We start from the raw sequence: 21,961 nt of genomic DNA, 5'->3' as shown, positions 1-21,961 counted from the left end.
GGGCCAACAGAAGTCTCTGGTGCTCCTGCTCCTGCACAGTGCAGAAGCAGTGCTGATAATCTATGGAAGATGAAATCGGATCTCAGTGTGTCCTGGAAGTGTTCGCACCTGTACTTTGAGCTGTCCACTGTGATCGGCCGATCGCAGTGGCGGATTTCAGATTTCCGTTGAACAGGTCTGAACAGAGTCTAAGGGCGCACTGAAACTTGGCATTCATACCGTGCTCAAGCATGAAGTCTAGTTCGTTTGACCAGTGTAAGTGCAATCACTCCTTGGTCCTGGCCCAGTTGAGAGAGGTGGACTTTGGCACGGAAAAACGGCACATGTACGAACACGAGCATAGAAGGCTGTCCATGACGGTTCCCTGCGATGGACATTTTTTTAAACAATGGTGCCGAAGGGTTCGTGGTGCTTTTATGCAGAGGTGGAATGTTTTGGTCAGATTTGGTGAGATGAAAATATTCAAAAGTAGTTTCACAAAACCCACAAAAAACTCAAAGGTCTACGGAACCCCTTTTCTATAAACAAAGCAACTTATTGTGATGATATCAATCAATGCGTGTGTCGTATTACGTTGTGATGACATATTAGCAAGTAGCAACTGTGCCGTGGCCCAGGCCTTTTGTAGTAGTGTGAATGCAGGCCAGTCCTGGCTAGCGGGGGACGCGGGAGGGAGGACAATCACGCTTAAGCACGGCACAGATCAACTCAAAGTGTGAGTGTGCCCGAAACGGACGTCACGGGGCACAGTACCAGGGAGAAGTTACTTTTACGTTGGCAGCTGGGACGGGAATGAATATCCGTTGAATATTCAACTTAAAACTAACTTCACCGCGATGTCAAACGAAGCTTCACTGCACGTGAGTGATGTGGTTAGTGTTAAATAACAACATTACACTTGGCAGCAGGTCACGTTAGCCTCCTGTCAGCTAACAGGCAATCCTCACACGTCACGTGAACCGTCTCTGCCCATCTGTGAGCAGCGGTGGCTGGGCCCTAAAAGTCTCTGTGTTCAGCTCTCAGGACTTTTGTATCTTCTAAATGAAGCTCTGTGGTCTGAGGCTAAGTTTGTCTCTTTGTAATTTTAGATATCTTCTTTATTTTTACCGTTTCGCTTCATAAGTTATTGCTGATGGAAACCTACCATTTCCAGATTCTGCAAAAAGATACCCAACTCTAACCATTATAGCCTGCCTGATGCAGAAACACACATTAACACAAAGTGAAAACATACTTTTCAGGAGATCCAAGTTGAGGTAGGCTGCAGCAAATGTTGGCTCTTCCGTATCAGCCAGCGGCCTCAGTCGGCGTGGTTGTGGCCTGAACTTGGAGGCTGAAGAGGCAGCAGCAGCAGACAGTTTGGATCTGCACTTCAGAGTGGCCCAGTATGAAGGATAGATAAGACTCATCAGTTCATCCACACTGGAGGCTGAACGCAACTTCTGCTCAATGTCTGGCTTTGGTGAAGAATCCTGAAAGAGACAAGAGGCATCGTCACTGAGCATGCTGCTTTTACTCTTTATCATTACACAGCAACCAACAAACACTCTGTTGTACCTGAAGAACACATCACAAAGTCATCATCGATTTGATACGATTCATTCTGATTCACTTACATGATTTTCTGAAAGATTTTAAAGGGACAGTGTGATTTTGGTGACAAAAGTCAATGTCAAGTCTCAAGTCTCTGAGGGCAGAAGCAAGTCCTAATCAAGTCTCTTGTGGATTTAATAAATAATAAAAAAGCTGAAGTGCAACCGTATTGTATATTTACACAAGGTTCCAACTAATGACAGTTTATAATCTGGTGTAAATAAACAAAGTTAACCTGAACTAATTACAGACACACCTGAAACTCCAGGTCCTGCTCTCATTGTAGGATTTTAAGACATTTGATAATAACTTGGAGGCAGACACATCTGTCTGTAAATATTCTGACATATTCATGATTACGGCGTTAGCCAGCAGATGGAGGCAGAATCAGCAAGAAAACACTTTTCAAAAATATGTAATTCTACGAACGCAAATCTAAACAACTAAACTAAAAACTCTCACAAAGCTAACATTAATAAAAGACTAATGTTGATAGTTTATGCAGCTGGTCTTAACACGGACGTTGTATTCTGTGATTCTTTTGTTTCGGCTGTGCCTGAAGTTATTATATTAACGGTAATGAAACTGCAGCAGCAGACCGGGGTGAAGTTAGTTTGAGGTTAGAATTAACTTCACCCCAGTCATCAGCAGCAGCAGGTGACGTGCTCTCCGGGTCATATGTGGAGTGTGGCCGCTCGCGCATCTCAAGCCCCCATCTCGGCTGGACAGACAGCTAGAAATGCTCTACAGCAACACTAGCGGCTGACCTGATAGCTCTTCCTGCAAAGCGAACGGTGAGGAAATGGGCAGTGAGCAGAGTAACATTTGAATGGGACCTAAAGTATCGATACTTGCGGCCAAAAATGGGATTTATAGAGCGCCTGTCAGGGAACCCAAGAACGCTTGACATAGCGACAGGTTGGACATACAACCAACAGTCATACAGAACACAAAAATCTAGGAGCCAAAGGCCTTGGTGAAAAAAAAGGTTTTGAGAGCAGATTTAAAGGTGATCAAGGTGGGAGAATTGTTGATATCTGTGAGGAGAGAGTTCTAGAGGGTGGGGGCTGCAATGCTGAAGGCTCTGTCCCCCTAGAAACACAGGCTGGTATGGGGGACAGGGAACGGACCTGAGAGTGATGACTGCAGCTTCCGTGATGGGTTTGTTGGTGGAGGAGGTCAGATAGATACTGGGAGGCAAGGGCATGGAGGTATTTGAAGGTCAGGAGGAGGATTTTATATGTGATGCAGAACTTGACCAGGAGCCTGTGGAGGTGGATGAGTGTGGGGGTGATGTACTGCCAGGGTTTACACCCACACCAAGCCCCTGGCAGCACATCACCCCCACACTGTGGGTGAAAACTCTGGCAGCTGAGTTGTGCACATATTGGAGCCTTTCCAGGGTCTTAGTGGAAAACCCGAACAGCACTCCTTTGCAATAATCTAGTCTGGATGGGACGAGAGCGTATATGAGGATGTCTGCAACAGAGTCTTAGAGGGAAGGTCGGTGTCTGGAGATATTTTTGAGGAGGAAGAAGGCGGATGTGGTGACTGATTTGATGTGTGACTGGAAAGGGGGAAGTCAACACCTAGGTTGCGGACTTCAGGTTGGAGAGATGGTACAGCCGTACCCCCGGAGAAGAAGATCTCCAACTTTCTGGAGTAGTGACTTGGGTGCCACAACCATGAGCTAAGTTTTCTTGCTGTTGAGAAGAAGAAGGTTGGAGGACATCCAGGTTTTTATTTCATGAAGACAGTTGACAAGACACCGTGGGGGGATCTGCGTTGATTGAGCAGTGCTATAATACAGTTGGGTGTTGTCAGCGTAATAGTGGATTTGAGTCCATGACCGTGAATGATATGACTGACGGGGAGCATGTAAATGGTAAAGAGGAGTGGACCAAGCACAAGGCTTGAAGAATGCCTTGGTTGACTGTTTCTTGTGGATGAGGTATGACTGAATCCAGGAGAGGGCTATAGTGGTGAGGCCTAGGTGGTCGGATAGGCAGTTGAGGTTGCTAGTGTGGGAGACTGTGTAAAAGACTGCTAAGAGGTCTAGGAGGGAGTTGCCGATGATTTAGATGAGGGCAGTCTCTGGGCTATTTTCTAAAACCAGATTGGAGTGTTTCATAGAGATCATGGTTGGACATATGCTGATGGAGTTGGTCGGCAACTGCTCTTTCTAGGATTTTACTTAAGAAAGGAAGGTTGGACATCAGCCGACAGTTGTGAAAGGTCATCAGGGTCCAGACTGCGCCTTTTCAGGATGGGGTGACTGATGCAGTTTTGCGTTTTCTGTTGGAAGCCAGTGGGGAATTGATAATGTCAACCATGAGGGGTTAAAAAGTAGGCAGGCAGTCTTTGACCAGTGTTGTGAGGTTTAGAGCGCAGGTCAAGGCCTTGGCCATGGTGGCCAGCTTAGGTGTTTGAGCGGCATCCGTCAGGGAAAATGAGGGGAAGCAGCATTGGGGCAGGAGTGCCACTCAGGGAGTAACACCTTGCAGGTGAGGTGTGTGTGGTGGGGGCTGATCGACAGCAAACAACTAGCAGCTCAACAGCAGAGTGGGTGAGTACACAAACCCAGAGGTGAAAAAACTTCATACTAAAAGGCAGTTAAAGATTGCGGAGGAAAACAGTGGAAACAAAAGCGAGAACACATAACTTTACCCCCGACTGAGAAGCACCAAAATACAACCCATTGTCCTCTCGTTTTTTTTTTCTTTTTTACAAATTTTGCTGCTACCCCTGCTGAGACCCTGCCCCCCTCCAGGGAGTCTGTAGTCAGTGGTCATAAAAGGTTTACGCTTCTCCTCAAAGAGCCTGCTCACACTGTCCTTTTGGCCGCGGCCAAAACCGGTTTTTCAGCTAAAGCCTAGTACCTTTAAGCAGTGTGAGTGGACCCGCTCCGCGCTCAACTGCGGCCAGCGGACCGCCCACGGCCCGCTTGAAAGAGGTGGGCTTTAGCGGAGCCGTTTGCACATGTACGAGCACGAGCGTGCGCACGTGTACAAGCACGAGCACGAGCCCTACGGCAGTAGCGTTATGTCCGCCTGTTCGGACATGTAAATAGAAGGACGGACCATGCGCAGACATTTAACAACAACAACAATGGCGGTGAAAGGTTCACGTTGGTGTGATGCGGGGGTGGAGTGTTTACTGCAGATTTGGTCGGATGAAAATATTCAAAAACAGTCGACAAGACGCACAAAAACTCCGAGGTCTATGGCAAGATTTGTAAACAAAGCCACACACACGCGATCAATGCGTGTGACGTGTTACGGCGTGATGGTATGGACAGCAAGAAGCATTGGCCGAGGCCCAGGCAGTGTGAGTAAAAACGGGGCTGGGGCGCGGGGGGAGAGGGAGGGGGGACAAGTAACCTAAAGTCCGGGTCTCGGTCCGGGAGGACAGTGTGAGTACGCTCTAAGACTCATTAAGTATAGGCCAGGGATGTTAAACATACAACTTCAAAACAAAGGGTCCAATCTGGCCCACTGGATGAACTTGTGTGAAAATTGCAGGGAAGTCATTCATTTTAATTTTTCAATAAAATAGACTGCTATTCCTATTTGTCCTCTGGGGTCGCTCTGTCCTAAAAATAATAATAGGCCTTCTGCTCAATGCACTATTATAGATCCCAAGCAAGGCTCTACAGAAACAGTTGCCAGATTGCCAATGGCAACCATTTTGAGAAATTGGCAACCAATTATTGGCCCTTCGGTTGCCATTAGTGGCAACCCCTTTTTGAAAAAGAAAAAACAGGGACAGCAAACAGCAAAAAGTGCACCACAAATTGTACGTAATTATTTTAAAATATTTGTTGCATTAGTCATGGTTAAATACTTCTGTTACTATCAAAACCAGAATCTAACAATGCTGCAAAGAACCAGATAAACCTGAACGAAAAACAAAAGAGGACATTTTAACATTTTTGGGGTCACGTTTTCATTAATATGCTGAAGTACAGTATAACTGCATGGTATCTTGATTACTCAAAATATAAGGTGATGGCAACCACATTTTAAGTTTTGGCCAACAAAAGCGTATGCCTTGTTGCCAGCCTGGTAAGACTTGTAAAAGTTAGTGTTAAGCGTAGGCTACTGTTCATGCAGCAGCTGCAGGTGGAAAATGTCTGTTAAAAAGGAGAAAAGTGGACACAGTGTCGGTTTAAGAAAAACAGAGTTCTTTCTTCACAGAGGTAAAGGAAGCCAGTGTGTTTGTTGTGTTGACAGCACTTTTCAGGAATATTCTGTGCCACTATCAGACCCATCATGGTTAAAAATAAGAAGTGGAAAACTGAGAACAGAGAAGATAAAAGAATTGTTGGCAAGTTGGAGGAAACAGCAGTCTGGGAGAATTTGTGAAGAGAAATCATGTGACCGGACAGGCGACGGGCGACAGGCGACAGGCGACGGGCGACAGGCGACAAGCTTTTACCAACATAAGCCTGATGAGAAACTCTGTGGCAGGAAGGATTTCAGATCTTGCTGGAGTGGTTTGTGTGTGGCACATGAACTAAAATGAGTTTGACACCACTGATGTAGGCGATGATGACATCCCACTCACAAACATTTTCCTTCCTATCTTCTCCCCTATTCCACCTCTGGATCGAGGAGCAGACTAAGTGGTCTGCTGTCTCCAACAGAAAGCAATCCCTTCCCATCTCTTTACATCCTTATGTTCGCTGTTCTCTTTCAGGTTCATACGTCACTCCTACAGTTAGCTCTTGAGCTGCAGTGTCTTCTTCGTCTTTATCACAAGCACCTGTTACTACTTTAGGGTGAGAGCTTTCAATTGAACAGTTCTTTGTTTTTGAACGTGTGGTTGAATATGTGATGTTAGCATGAGTACTGAAGCCACTTTACCAACATGCATCTTGGCCAAACAGTTAATCTGACCTCCAAACTCATGCAAACCACCAGAACACTTCATACATGTCTCAAAATAAAGTCCAGTTTTGATACAAGACAAGCTGAAACTTCCAACAACTTGCAATGTGCAGGTTCCCTTCTAAGCTGGATATAATTTGTAGCACTCTAAAATATAAATGAGGACAGAATGAGTGCATATCTGCCCCCCGAGGGAATATTCACTAGTTCTATGTGAAAAAGTAATTCATGGCTGTGGTGGCCGATGTTGACTGCTGTCCTCTCTCACATCTCTGTGCAACACAGTCTCAGTGCATCAAATACCGGCGCGCTGGGAGACTTGGTACACACGCTTATATGGACTTAGGACTATATGACTTCATGTGGTTCTTTATTGCTCCTCACCACGCTTGTTGTTGTTATTCTTGGTCTGGTTAAATCACCACCACAATGTCTCTTTCTACTTTATAAAAACGAAAGGTTGACAGAAAACTGCCAATTCAACAGCACACAACAGGGAAGTATTAGATTATAACTGTCACTGTGAAGCCTTTGTGTTTACTCTGCAACAAGTGCATATCAGTGTGAAGCAAATGTCTTAATTGGTAAAGTAACTAGTAACTGATGTAATCAGATAAATGTAGTGGAGTATAAAGTAGGATATTCCCACTGATTTGTAGTGGAGTAGAAGTAAAAAGTAGCATGGAAAGAAAATACTCAAGTAAAATACAAGAGCCTCAAACTTTACTTTAGTCCAATAATTGTAAAGTAATTCAGAGGCAGTCATATAGAAATTTTAAGACAACCAATATATTGTAATATGATACCGTTATTGTCTACGCTTCAAATTATATCTTGATATAAATTTTAGACCATACTACACAGCCCTTTTTCATACTGCTGCAATGTAAAACTGTTGCGATCTTCAGTCTGAACTGGACTAAATCTCTTTAAACTGAATGATGAAACAGAAAGGTCTTGATTTTGCCCATTTTGAATTTGACACATCACAGCAACAAAAGTCTGCAAAAGTTTTGAAATGCTTACAAAAGTTTTGAAATGCTTACAGAAAACTAATGAATGAGTTTAACTGGCAGCAGGTCAGTAACATGATTGGGTATAAAAAGAGTATCCAGAGAAGCCACTGCGCTGGCAAATAGTGCAACAATTTAAAAAGAATGTTTCTCTGGGTTTCATCTTCTACAGTACATAATATCATTTAAGATTCAGAGAATCTGAAGAAATATCTGTATGCAAGGGTCAAGGCTAAAAACCCATACTGGATGTTGGCGATGTTCTTTAAAAACAGACTGTTTGTGTGGTGGATGGCAGTGCATGGGCTCAGAAACACTTCCAAAAAACATTGTCTGTGAACCGACAGATCCACAAATGACAGTTGAAACTCTACTATATTGAGAGGAAACCGTATATAAACCAGATCCAGAAACGCCACCACCTTCTCTGCCAAGTAAAAAACTGACCTGTGGTCTGGTGAGTCAAAATTTGAAATTAGTTTTGGAAATCATGGATGCTGCATCCTCCGGAAAAGGGAGGAGAAGGACCATCCGGCTTGTTATCAGCCCACGGTTCAAAACCAGCATCTGTGATGGTATGGGGTGCATTAGTGTACATGGCATCATGGGTAACCTGCACACATGTGAAGGCTCCATTCATGCTGAACCATATACTGTATACAGGTATAGGGCTGTACGGTATGGTCAAAAATGTATATCACAATATAATTCGAAGCATAGATGGTAACGTTATTATATTACGGTATATTCTTTTCTCTTTAAATTTCTTTATGAATGCTTCTGAATTACTGGACAATTATTGGACTAAAGTACAAGCTTGTTTTTTACTTGAGTATTTTCTTTCCATGCTACTTTATATTTCTACTCCACTACAGTTCAGTGGAAATATCCTAATTTTTACTTCACTACATTTATCTGATTACTTAAGTTACTAGTTACTTTACCAATTGAGATTTTTCGTTCACACTGATATACACTTGTTGCAGAGTAAACACACAGGCTTCACAGTGACATTTATAAACTAATAATTCACTGTCCATTCGCTGTTGAACTGGCGGTTTTCTGTGTCAACCTTTTGCTTTTTCAGCGTAGAAAGAAACAATGTGGTGGTGATTTAATCCCGAATTTAACCAGACTTAAACGACTGCAAAAACAACAACCGCACACGATGAAAAAATGTAGGGGGAGCACGTGGAAGTGTGTGGATCAAGTCTCCCAGTGTGTTGGTATTTGACGCTGAAATCCTACATTGAGCATGAATGGGAAAAGAGACTGGTCTGGTTCCCAAACAGTGTTGTTGAAAGAAGGGGTGGTGGTGAAATGTTGACTTTGTGCTATTTTCAATTCCATTTTAGGTTTTCCAATGATTTGAAAATCATTACTTTCTAGTTTTATTTATATTTTACACAGTGTCCTGAAGCTCTTTTGGAAACAGGGTTGTAAATATTCAGCCAAAATTCAACAAATTTCAATATGGTCACTGAAATGTGACTTTTGAAAACAGTGTGCTAGCATATGAAGAATGTGCTGTAAATATAAAGTGTTTTGCAGGAGGAGGAGTATAAATTAGTTTGTTGATTTGGGGAAATGTGCTGTTTCAATGCATTTTTTGTGAAATCATAATGATTCACAGTTTGATCCAAATAGTTTCACTGACTATGTGAAATGTTCTGACTATGAGACTTCAGTTCTGAGCAAAGCACGCTGGCAATAAAAACAAAAAAAGCAAATCCAATGGATTTAGCGTTTTTCTCCTGCTTTGCTGGTTGTTAACTACCATGGTAGTGATCATATCATAAGTGATCTGGATCGTGCATTTCCTGTCTGTCTAAATGAGTGTAAGACAGACTGAGGATATGTACTAGCTGCATTCCTGTCCAGTATTTAGACTGGGCTAACAATTCACTTAATTCTTCTTCTTGGGACAAAAATAAGGCATGTATGTGAACGTTATCTCACTTCCTGTCCTTCAATACTTTAAGATAAATGCCATTGTACTATTTATTAAACAGCAATTTAATATCCACACAATCACTCTGACAGAAACAATATGACTGTTTGCTGCAATATGACTGTGTGTGACACACAGACACAAACACACACACTGACTGGCCTTTGTATTAGAGGCCAGTCAGACAGTGTGAAACAGTCCATTGTATTTTAATGCCTCTTTAAGTCTGTTTACAGCCACTGCCGAGATAACATACACACAAACACACACACACACCATTTCCTTGGAGAAACAATGTGTTTATTTATGTGTTTCTTTTTACATATGCATGTTTTGTGTATGTGCTTCAGATTATTTCTACATGAATAGGTCCTGTCTGGATTTCCTGTGTGTGTGTGTGTGTGTGTGTGTGCGTGTGTGGGTGTGTGCGTGTGTGTGTGTGTGTGTGTGTGTGTGTGTGTGTGGGTGTGTTTGTTTGTGTGTGTGTGTGTGTGTGTGTGAGTGTGTGTGTGTGTGTGTGTGTGTGTGTGTGTGTGTGTGTGTGTGTGTGTGTGCGCGCGTATTTGTCTTTCTGAATGTGTCCTGTCTCCATTTCCCCTGATTCTGTGTTTCTGCCTGTGTGTTTGGAATAGTGTTTTCACACACACACACACAAACACACACACAGTCCCTTCACGTGGGAAAAAGGCATTCCGTCACATTGGGTCAAAGACGCTGAAACAAACAATTGAGAAGTGAGCAGCTCTAAATAGGACTGTGCTGTCACCTGACAAAGGAACGACAGCTTCCTGCTAGAAAGAACAGAGCAGGCATCAGTGGACTCAGTGGACTGACATGAGATCAGTTAAATCAGTACTTTACAACCGGAGTGACCCTTTCTCACCATTTTGGTCCTTCCTGCTGTTGCTGTTTCCTGGTCATTGAAAGGTTTAAGGTTTGAAACAGTTTGATAACATCGACACTGCTGAGACCTCCAGACTAATGAAAACATGATGTGTATGGTTGGCAGGCTGTTCAAACCACCCCGTTGATGGTTTTACATGTTTTAACTTATTAACTTCAAACCATGCATGGGCCAAATCTCTAGAATTTTTACAATCACTTTGGAAGTTCTTGGATGGATGTCTAAACCTAGAGGAAGCTATTTGATATCAATAAACCATGTAAATCAACTTTCCAGCTCTTGAGATCAGTCACAGGAAACAAGTGACAACATGTATTTCTGAGTTGTGTCGTGGAGTTTTTCAGCTGTGACCGTGAAGCATCTCCAAAACTTCTATGACATTAGAATCGATAGTTGCGTTTCCATTAGGGTTTAATAAAACAAACACTTACAGCGCCCATTATTTTTAAGATTGGAGTGTTTTCTTTCATGTTACTTGTACATAAGTTGACGTTGTGAATCATATGGGCCACCTTAAATCAAACTGCAACTATTCTGTATTTCTCTTGAGGAAGAACACACCGCTGTATCACTGATCAGCTGATCAGCGGCGATTTAAACCCAATTATAGTGATACGTCACCTCCAGAGTCTCCTAAATCCCTCTCTGACCTTTTTTTTTGTAATGGATTCACGGCGTGCCCTGAAACTTTCCAAGCGGCCCCATTTTCCTCTAATGGAAACGCGCCTAATATTCAGCAGCTTTAGTATGTTTCTTATTTGTGGGTTAGGGTTATATATGTTGCCAGATCAGATTGGAGGACAGTATGAGCTCCTTCACACATTACCATGCACATTATGCTTCTGTCTTTTTATAGTGTTGCTTATCAACTGAAGTTGCAAATCATTGACTGTCAGGATTATGGGATGAACTTAATTTATGTGGTCCTATCAGTAACAGGGATAACGTATCCCCTCGGGGCTAAACCATAAATACATACGTCCATCTGGCTGACATGTACCTCCAAGAAGAAGTGAGGGCAGGATGCTAGTTGTCTCTCAAGAGACAACACCCCTAATTATTCATAAACTTTAAAATCCAATAAAATAAAAACTAGCCTGGTACAAAATAATTTACCCCCCTCAGTGTTGTCATGGAGATACAGTATGACCTAAACATACAGACTATTTATATCCAGGAGAGGAGCAGGCGGGAGAAAATATCTCTGTATATCTCGTCATTTGGATCAGACTCTTACATAACTTGAGACATAATTGACAGTACATGGAAAATATTTGTCCTAAGAGCTTCAATTTAAACACATCACTTTCAATATCACAGAAATTCAATTGTATCTATGATGTGATTCATTTCCTGCAGTCTTTTATTTTGCCTGACAATAAATGGTGACATATCTCATAGAAACTGAAGGAAAGAATTGTTTTTACGTTGTTCATGTCAGGACACACAAACACAAACACACACACGAAACATCACACACACAAATATGATGACACATGTTATGTATATATGTACGAATTTTTAAAATGCTTCATTTTACAACTGAACATTGGATTGGAGGGATATAATCATGGAGTCATATGGACTGACAGGTAACTCACGTGTTGGACAGTCCTGGTCATATCATCTCGCATCCTCAGTGCTACGGAGTGTTATGGACCCACATAGGCAAATCAAATTCAGGTGAATGACAGTGAAGTCTTGCTGCACCGTATTGAAGCTTTGTTATTAAGGGCTCACAATTGATTATTATCACTATTAATCTGCAACTGGACAGAAAAACAGGACAGAAGTAATGTATTTTGTACCATAATAGAACATTATTGCACCTATGCCTGATGCATATGTTTTACCATGATTATTAAATAATGTGGAACAAGTAAATATGTTGCTTATAATTAGCAGGTCACTCTCTAAACAGTTCATGATCACCTAATCAATTTGTAATTTAGCTTTTGAATACACACTGAAATCACATGAACTCACATAAAATCCTGTTGTTTGGTTTCTCTGCTTTCACTGCACTGAGTTTGACTGAAACTGGACCAAGACGGCTTGGAAATGGGTCTCATCTGATGATATCACGGCAGAGCTCGACTGACAGCTTTGACACAAGCGTAAAAAAATTAAACCAACCAACCAACCAAACAGGCAAACAGGTTAAGAGCAATAACACGTTGCGGATGACGAGCTGGAAAAAGCAGCAGGCAGTAGCAGGCTGGAGACGACTGTAAACATTAAAGTGCCTGATGAAAAGTGAGACGGCTGTCAGACGGCTCAGATGATATTTGTGATTGTGAAACTTCCCCAAAGCTTGAAACCAGAGAACAACGTTCTACTGTTGGACGTCAGCAGCTGACACTCATCCACTCTGTTAGGGGCTCTACGTCTGAGCAGCGCCTGTGCTTTTTATCCTCACTGTAAGGCTCTGAGACAGGACCCAGGATCTACCTGATCCCAGCTGTTTCGTCCCTATGCTGTCTACTTCCTACGATGTTGTGTTTGTTGCTGTTCACAAATCCAATCTGAACTATTGAGCTCAAAAAATACATTTCCATATTAGTGTTGATTGTAATTTACTTCACTATGTTCAGATTAGAGGGCAGGCTGTGGCTCAGGGGGTACATGATCGGTGGTTCAATCCCCGGCTCCTCCAGTCCACATGTCCAAGTGTTCTTGGGCAAAACACTGAACCCCAAATTGCTCCCGATGGTTGGCGAGCACGTGGCATGGTAGCTCACTGCCATCAGTGTGTGCATGTGTGAATGGGTGAGTGAGAAGCTAAAACTGTAGAGGAAGATAAAAGCATATACTGGTTGACCAATAGAACGTTTTATAAACTATCAATAGGACATTTTATAAACTACCAATAGAACGTTTTATAAACTATCAATAGGATATTTTATAAACTAGTGATAGGACATTTGATAAACTATCAATAGGACGTTTTATAAACTATCAATAGGACATTTTATAAACTATCAATAGGACATTTTATAAAATATCTATAGGATGTTTTATAAACTATCAATAGGACATTTGATAAACTATCAATAGGACGTTTTATAAACTATCAATAGGACATTTTATAAACTATCAATAGGACATTTTATAAAATATCTATAGGATGTTTTATAAACTATCAATAGGACATTTTATAAACTATCAATAGGATGTTTTATAAACTATCAATAGGACATTTTATAAACTATCAATAGGACATTTTATAAAATATCTATAGGATGTTTTATAAACTATCAATAGGACATTTTATAAACTATCAATAGGATGTTTTATAAACTATCAATAGGACGTTTTATAAACTCTCAATAGGACGTTTTAGAAACTATCAATAGGACATTTTATAAACTAGTGATAGGACGTTTTAGAAACTATCAATAAGACGTTTTAGAAACTATCAATAGGACATTTCAGAAACTACCAATAGGACATTTTATAAAACTATCGATAGGACTTTTTTCAAAACTATCAATAGGACGTTTTATAAAACTATCGATAGGACTTTTTTCAAAACTATCAATAGGACGTTTTTTAAAACTATGGATAGGACTTTTTTCAAAACTATCAATAGGACGTTTTAGAAACTATCAATAGGACGTGTCGGAAACTACCGATAGGACATTTTAGAATTTAGAAAATCATTTATATTTAAATGAAACTGTACAAAAGACTAACCTGACTCGTAAGATGGTTAATTACACAGAACCATCTGAGAAGCTGTCACTACAAACTGATTGGAAAAAGGCAGGCATTTTCAAAACATACCTGGGAGGTGATTGGATGCGCCATCTGTCTATCAAACATCTTTTCCATTGAGAAAAGCCTTCAGTGTCGATCTCTTCTCTCAATGATTAAAAACTCTCCAGTTCTGATAAAACTGATGTGGTTGCAGTGTCTAAGCTAACCTCTTTAGGAACAGCCATTGTTGTTTTGATGAGTGGGAGCCTCTTGTGTCATCATCACCCCCTGCTCCCTCCTCCCCCCTCAGCTGCTAGTAGCTCCACACAAGACGCTGATTGGCCGTTAACTTTTGCTCTGAACACAAACCCATTACTTGAAGCCTGTCAAAATGGATTTTTGTGTGACATGTTTGAGCAGTATTAATCGGCCAATTAATCAGCTTTTCCCTACCGTTATGACTGATACCGTTATTACTGATAAGTACTGATAAAATAGATCCCTATTCTGATCAATTCCATCAGATATGGAAATCTCTTAACTAGTCAGTGGACTACTATTTCCAAGGTCAATACTGTCAACTGTTAACAGACTGCACTCATATCAAGAAAATAATGGTCATGTCTCAAATACACTTGGAGGTTTCTTCACTTTCACAATGTAAGAAAACCTTCATTTTTATCAGCACAACTTAGAACCCAAACAGCCAACTAACAGAATTTTCCGAACAGGAAGCAGAGCCAGCGAGACATGGCTAAAGGGGAACTCCAAACACAGATGGTAAAACACTCAGACACAGCAGATGTGGAAAAGACCTGTCAAATACCCAAACACAGCACTTCAAAGAAAGGAAATCCAACATGCCACTAAAGACATATTATTAACACTCTAGGACACTTTAATAAAATATATGTAATGTTTTTTATGCAGCTCACAGACATATATGATTCTATCCTGTTGTTACTGTAACTTTAGCTCCTTTGTAACATAAGACTCACATTTTATTGTTGACACAAAAGATTGTTTATTTGACATATTCCATTAGCCTATATTATACACTAGCTTGTCCAAAGGAAACAGGGTAGATGCCATGGTCAGATACTAACTGACACTGACATGATCAAATAATATTAAAAAACAATAATGTGAAATAATATATCAAAGATATGATATGATATGCTGTTACTTTCCCTTATTTTCATCTGTTCCAGGAGTTCTTATTTCTAACTGTTATTGAACAGGGAAGTTTACATTTAACATGAGCATTTTGGGGAGGGGTTTAGTGTGGCAACAGTGACGCAAACCTACAATTAAAAAAGCAAAAGGTCATCACATGAGAAGCAGTTTAAATTGCCCGAAACCTAAATAACTAACATAAGACTTGTTTTTTGTTTGTATTACTGTGTCCATATTTATTGTGTTATACTACTGTCTTGTTACGCATATCTATTTAAATTTCTGGGGATTTTAATTGTTCTTCTATCTGGACATATTCCAATATAATTATGATATTGGGTATTGGCTGATACCGAGTACCGATCTGATATCAGTGCAATAATTATTATTTTTTTGGAGCTGTATACTACTAATCCTGTAAAGTATTCTCATCAACACTTTTGGTAGTTATTGTATGATATCTTACAAAAATGTATGTACAACTGTGTAAATGAAAACCTCCGAAAAAAAATAGCATGTTATGTCTAGATTAACTAAATCATCCACAGTGCATTTTACCTGTAGCGTTGTGCATCCACTAAAAGCATTTTGTCTTGAAGGCAGTTTATTATATATTCTTTGCAATTTTTTTCTGGCTGTCGAGTAAGAAAATGTTCAACTTAAAACACTGCCCTCATCACTGACACTGTTTTTACCAAGCCGTCCAATCACAGCGGAGGAGGGGCGGGACAAATAGACGGCTATATCTGTATAGCTGTTGTGCTTCAGCCTTCATCCTGAGAAGGTATTCTATCTTAATGTTCCGAAATCTTAACATCTGCTGATATTCCACGCCACAGCAGCGTAATTTGCGAGACTCGCATGATCAAGCGATTTCCCTCCAAAGCACTCTGGCGGTATCTGCTGGCCGTTTTCACAAGTGTGCCTGGTATTTAAGCAGGCAAAATGTTTTCTGCAGACACACGGCCTCGTGAAAGTAACTATTGTCTGACCAATAAGAATTTCAAGTGACATAAAGAGACACAGGGGCATTATTCTTAGATTTATCAGGTGACCAGAAACACGACTCCAAATGAATTAGAATGTTGCTCAGTGTCTGCTTGATGTGTAAACAGACAACTCTTAATAACAACTCAACATCGTCACTTTACCTTCATACAGGGATATAAACATGGTGTTTATAGCTTGACTCCCTGAATCTCTGCATGTCCTCATCTGGATGCTAAACTGCTTCATTGCTCTGGTTCCCCTACCCCTTTTTTTCCAAATTGGTCTGGGGTTCCATCTGGTGACCTCTGATTAATAAACCCTCCAGGCCACAAGTGTAAAAAATAATGTGTTCATCTCAACATTCAATGCTATTTAAACGTTTTGAAATCGTTATGGTCTGACAGATAGATACGACTAGATCCATATTGAGACGAGTGCAGATGTTCTTGGCTCGCTCCTGCTGATACTGTGTTTTGATCAGTTTCTATAAGTATGTAATTTATACAGTGTGTGTGTGTGTGTGTGTGTGTGTGTACGTGTGTGTGCGTGTGTGTGTGTGTGTGTGTGTGTGTGTCTGTGTGTGTGTGTGTGTGTGTGTGTGTTTGTGTGTATTACAAGCATGTCAAGTCAGTAATCACAGCTTTTCTTTGCCAAACAAACCACTAGCTTGGTGGTCCCACCGAGACGCAGTAGTTTGTGTTTTCCTTCTGTGTGTGTGTGTGTGTGTGTGTGTGTGTGTGTGTGTGTGTGTGTGTGTGTGTGTGTGTGTGTGTGTGTGTGCGTGTGTCTGTGTGTGTGTGTGTGTGTGTGTGTGTGTGTGTGTGTGTGTGTGTGTGTGTGTGTGTGTGTGTGTGTGTGTGTTAGAGTTAAAAATTCATCATGGCTTTGTGTTTGTTTAACAATCAAGTGTTTGATCGTGTGTCTGACCTAAAACACAGACACACACAAACACACACACACACACACACACACACACACACACACACACACACACACACACACACACACACCAACACAAACACACACAAACATGTCATACTGATGTCATTCACTGCTGCATGAAATGTTTACAGGCAGACACAGCTTCAGCCTTTAAATGTCTAACAACAGTAAACAGTTAGTGACTCACATGGACACGACCCATCAGTCTGAAGAGATTATGGAGCCTGGAAATAGTTCTTCACTGTTCAATCTCATCTCTCACACAAACAGAAAGCGCATGGATATTGGTCCCCAGTGGATAAAACATGATGTTTTTTATGGTCATTAATCTGGCCTTTCCCATCATCAGACCAAAATGTCTTCTCATACGACATTAGACTTAATGAGTTTCTTAACTGTCATCAAGCACCGAAAAAAAGAAATATATCAGTAAATGTCTAGAATTTGAGTGACAAGAACCTGTACAACTGTGTCGATCTCATGCACATTTGCTCCCACTTTTGTGGCTATTTTTAATTTATTTATCTGTTTATTTCGGGAATGTCAGTTCGATAAATCGTCATCACACATTATCTTGGTTTGCAATTCACATGACCGAAAGGGAAAGTGGGGGAAGCAAAAGCTTATCTAGTCCCGTGTATTGTCTTTAATCATCCCTCTCTTCTGCAGCTTTTTCTGCGTTTAGCTTCGCCATATCCTCCCGAGTTCTCACATCCTGGCCACGAACATTCCCCATCCACAGGTGAGCATTCCAATTGTCATGAACATGAATATGTACACATCCTCAACATCCTTCACATCCAGAGCCTACACGCCTTGTTGAGAACACTCTGTCAACCGCATTTAATGACCAGCTTAGCAGCTCCATCGTGGACCAGTTGATTCTCCTTAGTGTCTCGATTTACGTACCCAGCTGAGTGTGATCTCTCACAGTGTACCAGGATGCCGTAGTATCTATCATCTGAACATTCTTGTTACATGTTACATAAAATAATAAAATAAATAAAAGTAGCCAGGCACATATCTATCTATAAAGGGACATATTATCCCTCCCCACGAAGCTCTGATTAGTCGACAATTGGCCATCAAAGCTTGATTCAATGATGTGGAGTTTGTGTGCAGTGTTGTATTATTATGTCAAAATTTCTACATCAGCTTAGGCTATACCACTTTTTCACTAGGAGCACTGTGGCCCCCAACCAGAAATTTTAGGGGCACACACGGTAAATCAACATGCTAATACATTTTTCACATTTCTACTAATTTCCACTGTATTACTAATGAATACTTTGATAATAGATGCAAAAATTACAAGGGTAAGGGTTAGGTGTTGTTTATTATTCAGTGTCGCTTTTTTATTGTGCATTTTTAAAGATGCAACAAGGTAGACCGACAGCACCATCACTGTCATGACAGTACAATATAAAATATAAAATAAAATACATCAGAATAAAGGGTGCGACGAGACCCTCAGCTCATGAGACGAGGCGATACACGATATTGAGACAAGATTTTAACTCAAATTTCAGTATTTTCTTTACAGGGGGGTTGATTTTAGCAGAGAGCTGTGGTGCTGCTGCAGGTGTCTTTGCATAGTACTTAGCTGTGACGGAGGTAAAGTGTGTGACAAGATGTAAAAATTCAGTCGAACACTCTCAAATTTTGGGCACAAAGTGCGACCATCTGGTCGCAGTCTGGAGCCCTGTGCTGTCCTAGCATGTTTTTTTAAATAATCAAGGCACTTCAACAAAAAGCAGTGAGCAAAATTAGAGAACCCTCCCAGTTATTGGTGTTAATCTGGCACCTGGTGACAATTGACTTCATTGTTGGACCCTATTTATCTGGCAGCTCTCCTGCTTCCTTGTAAGATGGAAGCTGCGTCATCATTTAAGACTTTTTGGAGTGAAATCCCACTCTGCAGTGACCAAACCTCTCATCAGCAGAAAGAATAAAAAGGCTAGACTTGCCTTTGATGAGGAGCATGTTGTGTGGACAGAGGAGAACTGGTCCAGAGTGACTTCAGTGATGAGAGGACGTTCAGTTTATTTGGGTCTGATGGGAACATTATGTTGGGTGTAGAACTGGGGAAAGACTGACCCCAAAGTGTGTAAAGAAGTCAGTTAAATTTGGAGGAGGAAGTGTCATGGTTTGGGGGATGTTTTCTGCGGCAGGAGTTGGGCCTTTTGTAAACCTACACGGCAGGGTGAATGCAGATGTTTATGTGAACCTCCTTCAGCAACATACAACACCTTCACTGCAAATGTCTCCCAATCAGCTGCAACTTTCATGCAAGACAATGTCCCCTGTCACACTGTAAGACGGGTGAAGCAGTTTCTTGGAGCTAAGAATAGTGAAACAATGAAAAATCCAGAGTCAGATGTAAACCCCATAGAGAATATCTGGAAAATCCTCAGTGACAAAGTAATGTGTAAAAAACCCACTCCAGTTAGTGAACTGTGGAAGAGACTGAGTCAGAATGGACGCAGATCAAACCAGAGCAGTGTGAGAAACTAGTGATGTCCTGTGGGCGCAGATGTGCTGAAGTCATTCAAAGCTGTGGCCTCTACACATCCTGTTCAATTTTGAATCCTTGAGAAGAAAACATTGTTGAAATCTTCTCTTCTGACACAATAGTTACTGTTCACTAATTTTGATCACGGTTTTCTTTTCACAAAATAAAGATTTTTGTGTAAGTGCCTTGGTTGGTGCCAGCGGATATTCTATCAAATTCTGAACAGTAAAAAATAACAGTATTTCAGAATCATAATAGATCAAGTATTAATAATTTGTGTCCAGTGTGTGCGTGTGTGTGTGTGTGTGTGTATATATAGATATAAAACAACGCTCTTAGCATAGCAATGTTTTTTGTCCAGTCCTTGAGCTCTCAGCCTGGCATACTGCAACATAAATTAGTTCAAATAATAGTAACACAAAAAACAATACACCCACACATAGAAACTCTCATATGTTCCTATACATACACATGCGTGTTTAAATGAAGAGGTATGGCCCACACACACACACACACATACACACACACACACACACAGTATATGCCATGGCAAGGTTGTCAGTTTTGATCACATTTAAAGTTGAACTGCCTATTGATTCAAAACTTCTTTGGTGTGGCAGATTCTGACTCCACCAGCTGTTCACATACTGGCATGCACAATTTTTGATGTCGGAGAGCAAGGTGAAGATTGAGTAACACCTAGAGAGATGACAGAGACTTACAGGGATTTGAGAAGAAAGCTACAATCCCAACTACAAGGGCAAGCAACACCATCTCTGCATGCAAGTGATAGTAAACTGGACAGTCTGAATGCCTGTATCAGTCACCAGCGGGCTATCCTGAAGTGTAAAGTCCTTTGTTTCAGCTAAATCCTGGAACACTTGACAGCACCATTCAACCAGGTGACTCTATTTCTACTGATGCGACAGAACAGAGAACTCTGGGAATCAAAAGGGAGGAGGTGTGTGATTTATGGTGAATATGGACTAGTGTGAGTAGGAAATATCTACTGTAGACTCAGCAGTCTACATCCCACTACAGGTGAGTACAGAGGCTAACCTTAACCGCTGACCTGTCTAACGTCCATCAAAATATTGACTGTTCCACAAGTGGAATCGCTGTGTGAGGGAAGAACGGCTACAGGGCCAACCTGTTAAGATCAAAGTATGTAAATAAACTACGGCCCCCTGTGACACTCGAGGTCAGGAATGATTATCTGGCCAATCAGAGGCTGCCCTACAGTCTGTACTAGTATGGAGCAGATCCAAAATTCCGCCGTCAACTTCACTGATGACATAAATGGTCTCACTGACTGAGTGGTAGATTCAATTTGTAAAACAACAGAAGCAGATGTACCCAAAACTACAAATAAATAATTCCACTACCAGAAACCAGAACCATCCAGGATGGCACAAACACACACTCTGCAGCCTACTGTACAAAGTAGGACTGCAGTCTGGAAACAGCAGCCTACAGTGTGAGAAAAGCAGTAAATACAGGAAGAGTGGACCCACTAAAGTTTGCCCACCATCCCGACCCATCAATAGAAGACACCATCCTACGTTCAGCGTCTAACACCAAAGTTCCCTACAGGCTCTTTACTAAGCTCAAGGACCTGTGATTAGACACATTACTGTGCATGTGGATCCTTGACTCCCTGACAGGCAGACCCCAGGTGGTGAGGGTGTTGAGGTTCCATAGGAACCCCAGGGTACACAAAAGACTATGCAGCCACTTTCAACTCCAACCCTGTGATCACGTTTGCTGATGACACAGCTGTGGTGGAACTGATCACAGATAACAGAAAATGCCGACCTGAAAGAAGTAGAGGACATGACCTGCTGTAGATGATAGTAGACTTCAGGAACAAGCAGGAAAGGAGCTACACCCCCCTTGAAGAGGGTGGAAAGCTTCAAGTTGGTGTCAACATCACAGAGGGCCTGACCTGGGCACTGCACAGTGGTGAGAAGGACAAGGCAGAAGCTATTTCACCTTAAGGCCCAGAGACACCAACCCACCATCAAAGAACTTGTGGCGACAAAGGCTGTTGCATCACCTTATATCGTCTGTGTCTCGCCCAAAAGTTGAACTTGAAAACAATGGAAAGACGGCCAACTAGAAAACTGTGTGAAAGGAAAATAACTCTCCATACCAGTAGGAAACAGATGGGACGGCCCAAGACGATAGTTAGCACATTGACAAGACAACCAGATGTTGAAAGAACAAATGTTTTTTATCATGTGTGAGCAGACAATGACACCAACGATTAGGAAAAGTTTCTGATAAAGAGCT

The 21,961-nt window shown here is 41.4% G+C and overlaps 1 protein-coding gene across 1 annotated transcript in view; it reads right to left on the bottom strand.

Annotated features, from left to right (window-relative positions):
* Positions 1–21,961, bottom strand: part of vegfc (vascular endothelial growth factor c) — a gene marked incomplete at both ends in the record, with an annotated part of 98,308 nt that overhangs the window by 58,499 nt on the left and 17,848 nt on the right. The window contains one exon of the mRNA XM_083922888.1: positions 1,235–1,472. Coding sequence (XP_083779014.1) covers positions 1,235–1,472 — 238 coding nt within the window. The remainder of the gene's footprint in view (positions 1–1,234; positions 1,473–21,961) is intronic.

Source organism: Echiichthys vipera, assembly GCF_963691815.1.
Source record: "Echiichthys vipera genome assembly, chromosome: 2".
In the NCBI taxonomy this organism is placed as follows: domain Eukaryota; kingdom Metazoa; phylum Chordata; class Actinopteri; order Perciformes; family Trachinidae; genus Echiichthys; species Echiichthys vipera.
This window is presented reverse-complemented; position numbering and strand designations above follow the sequence as displayed.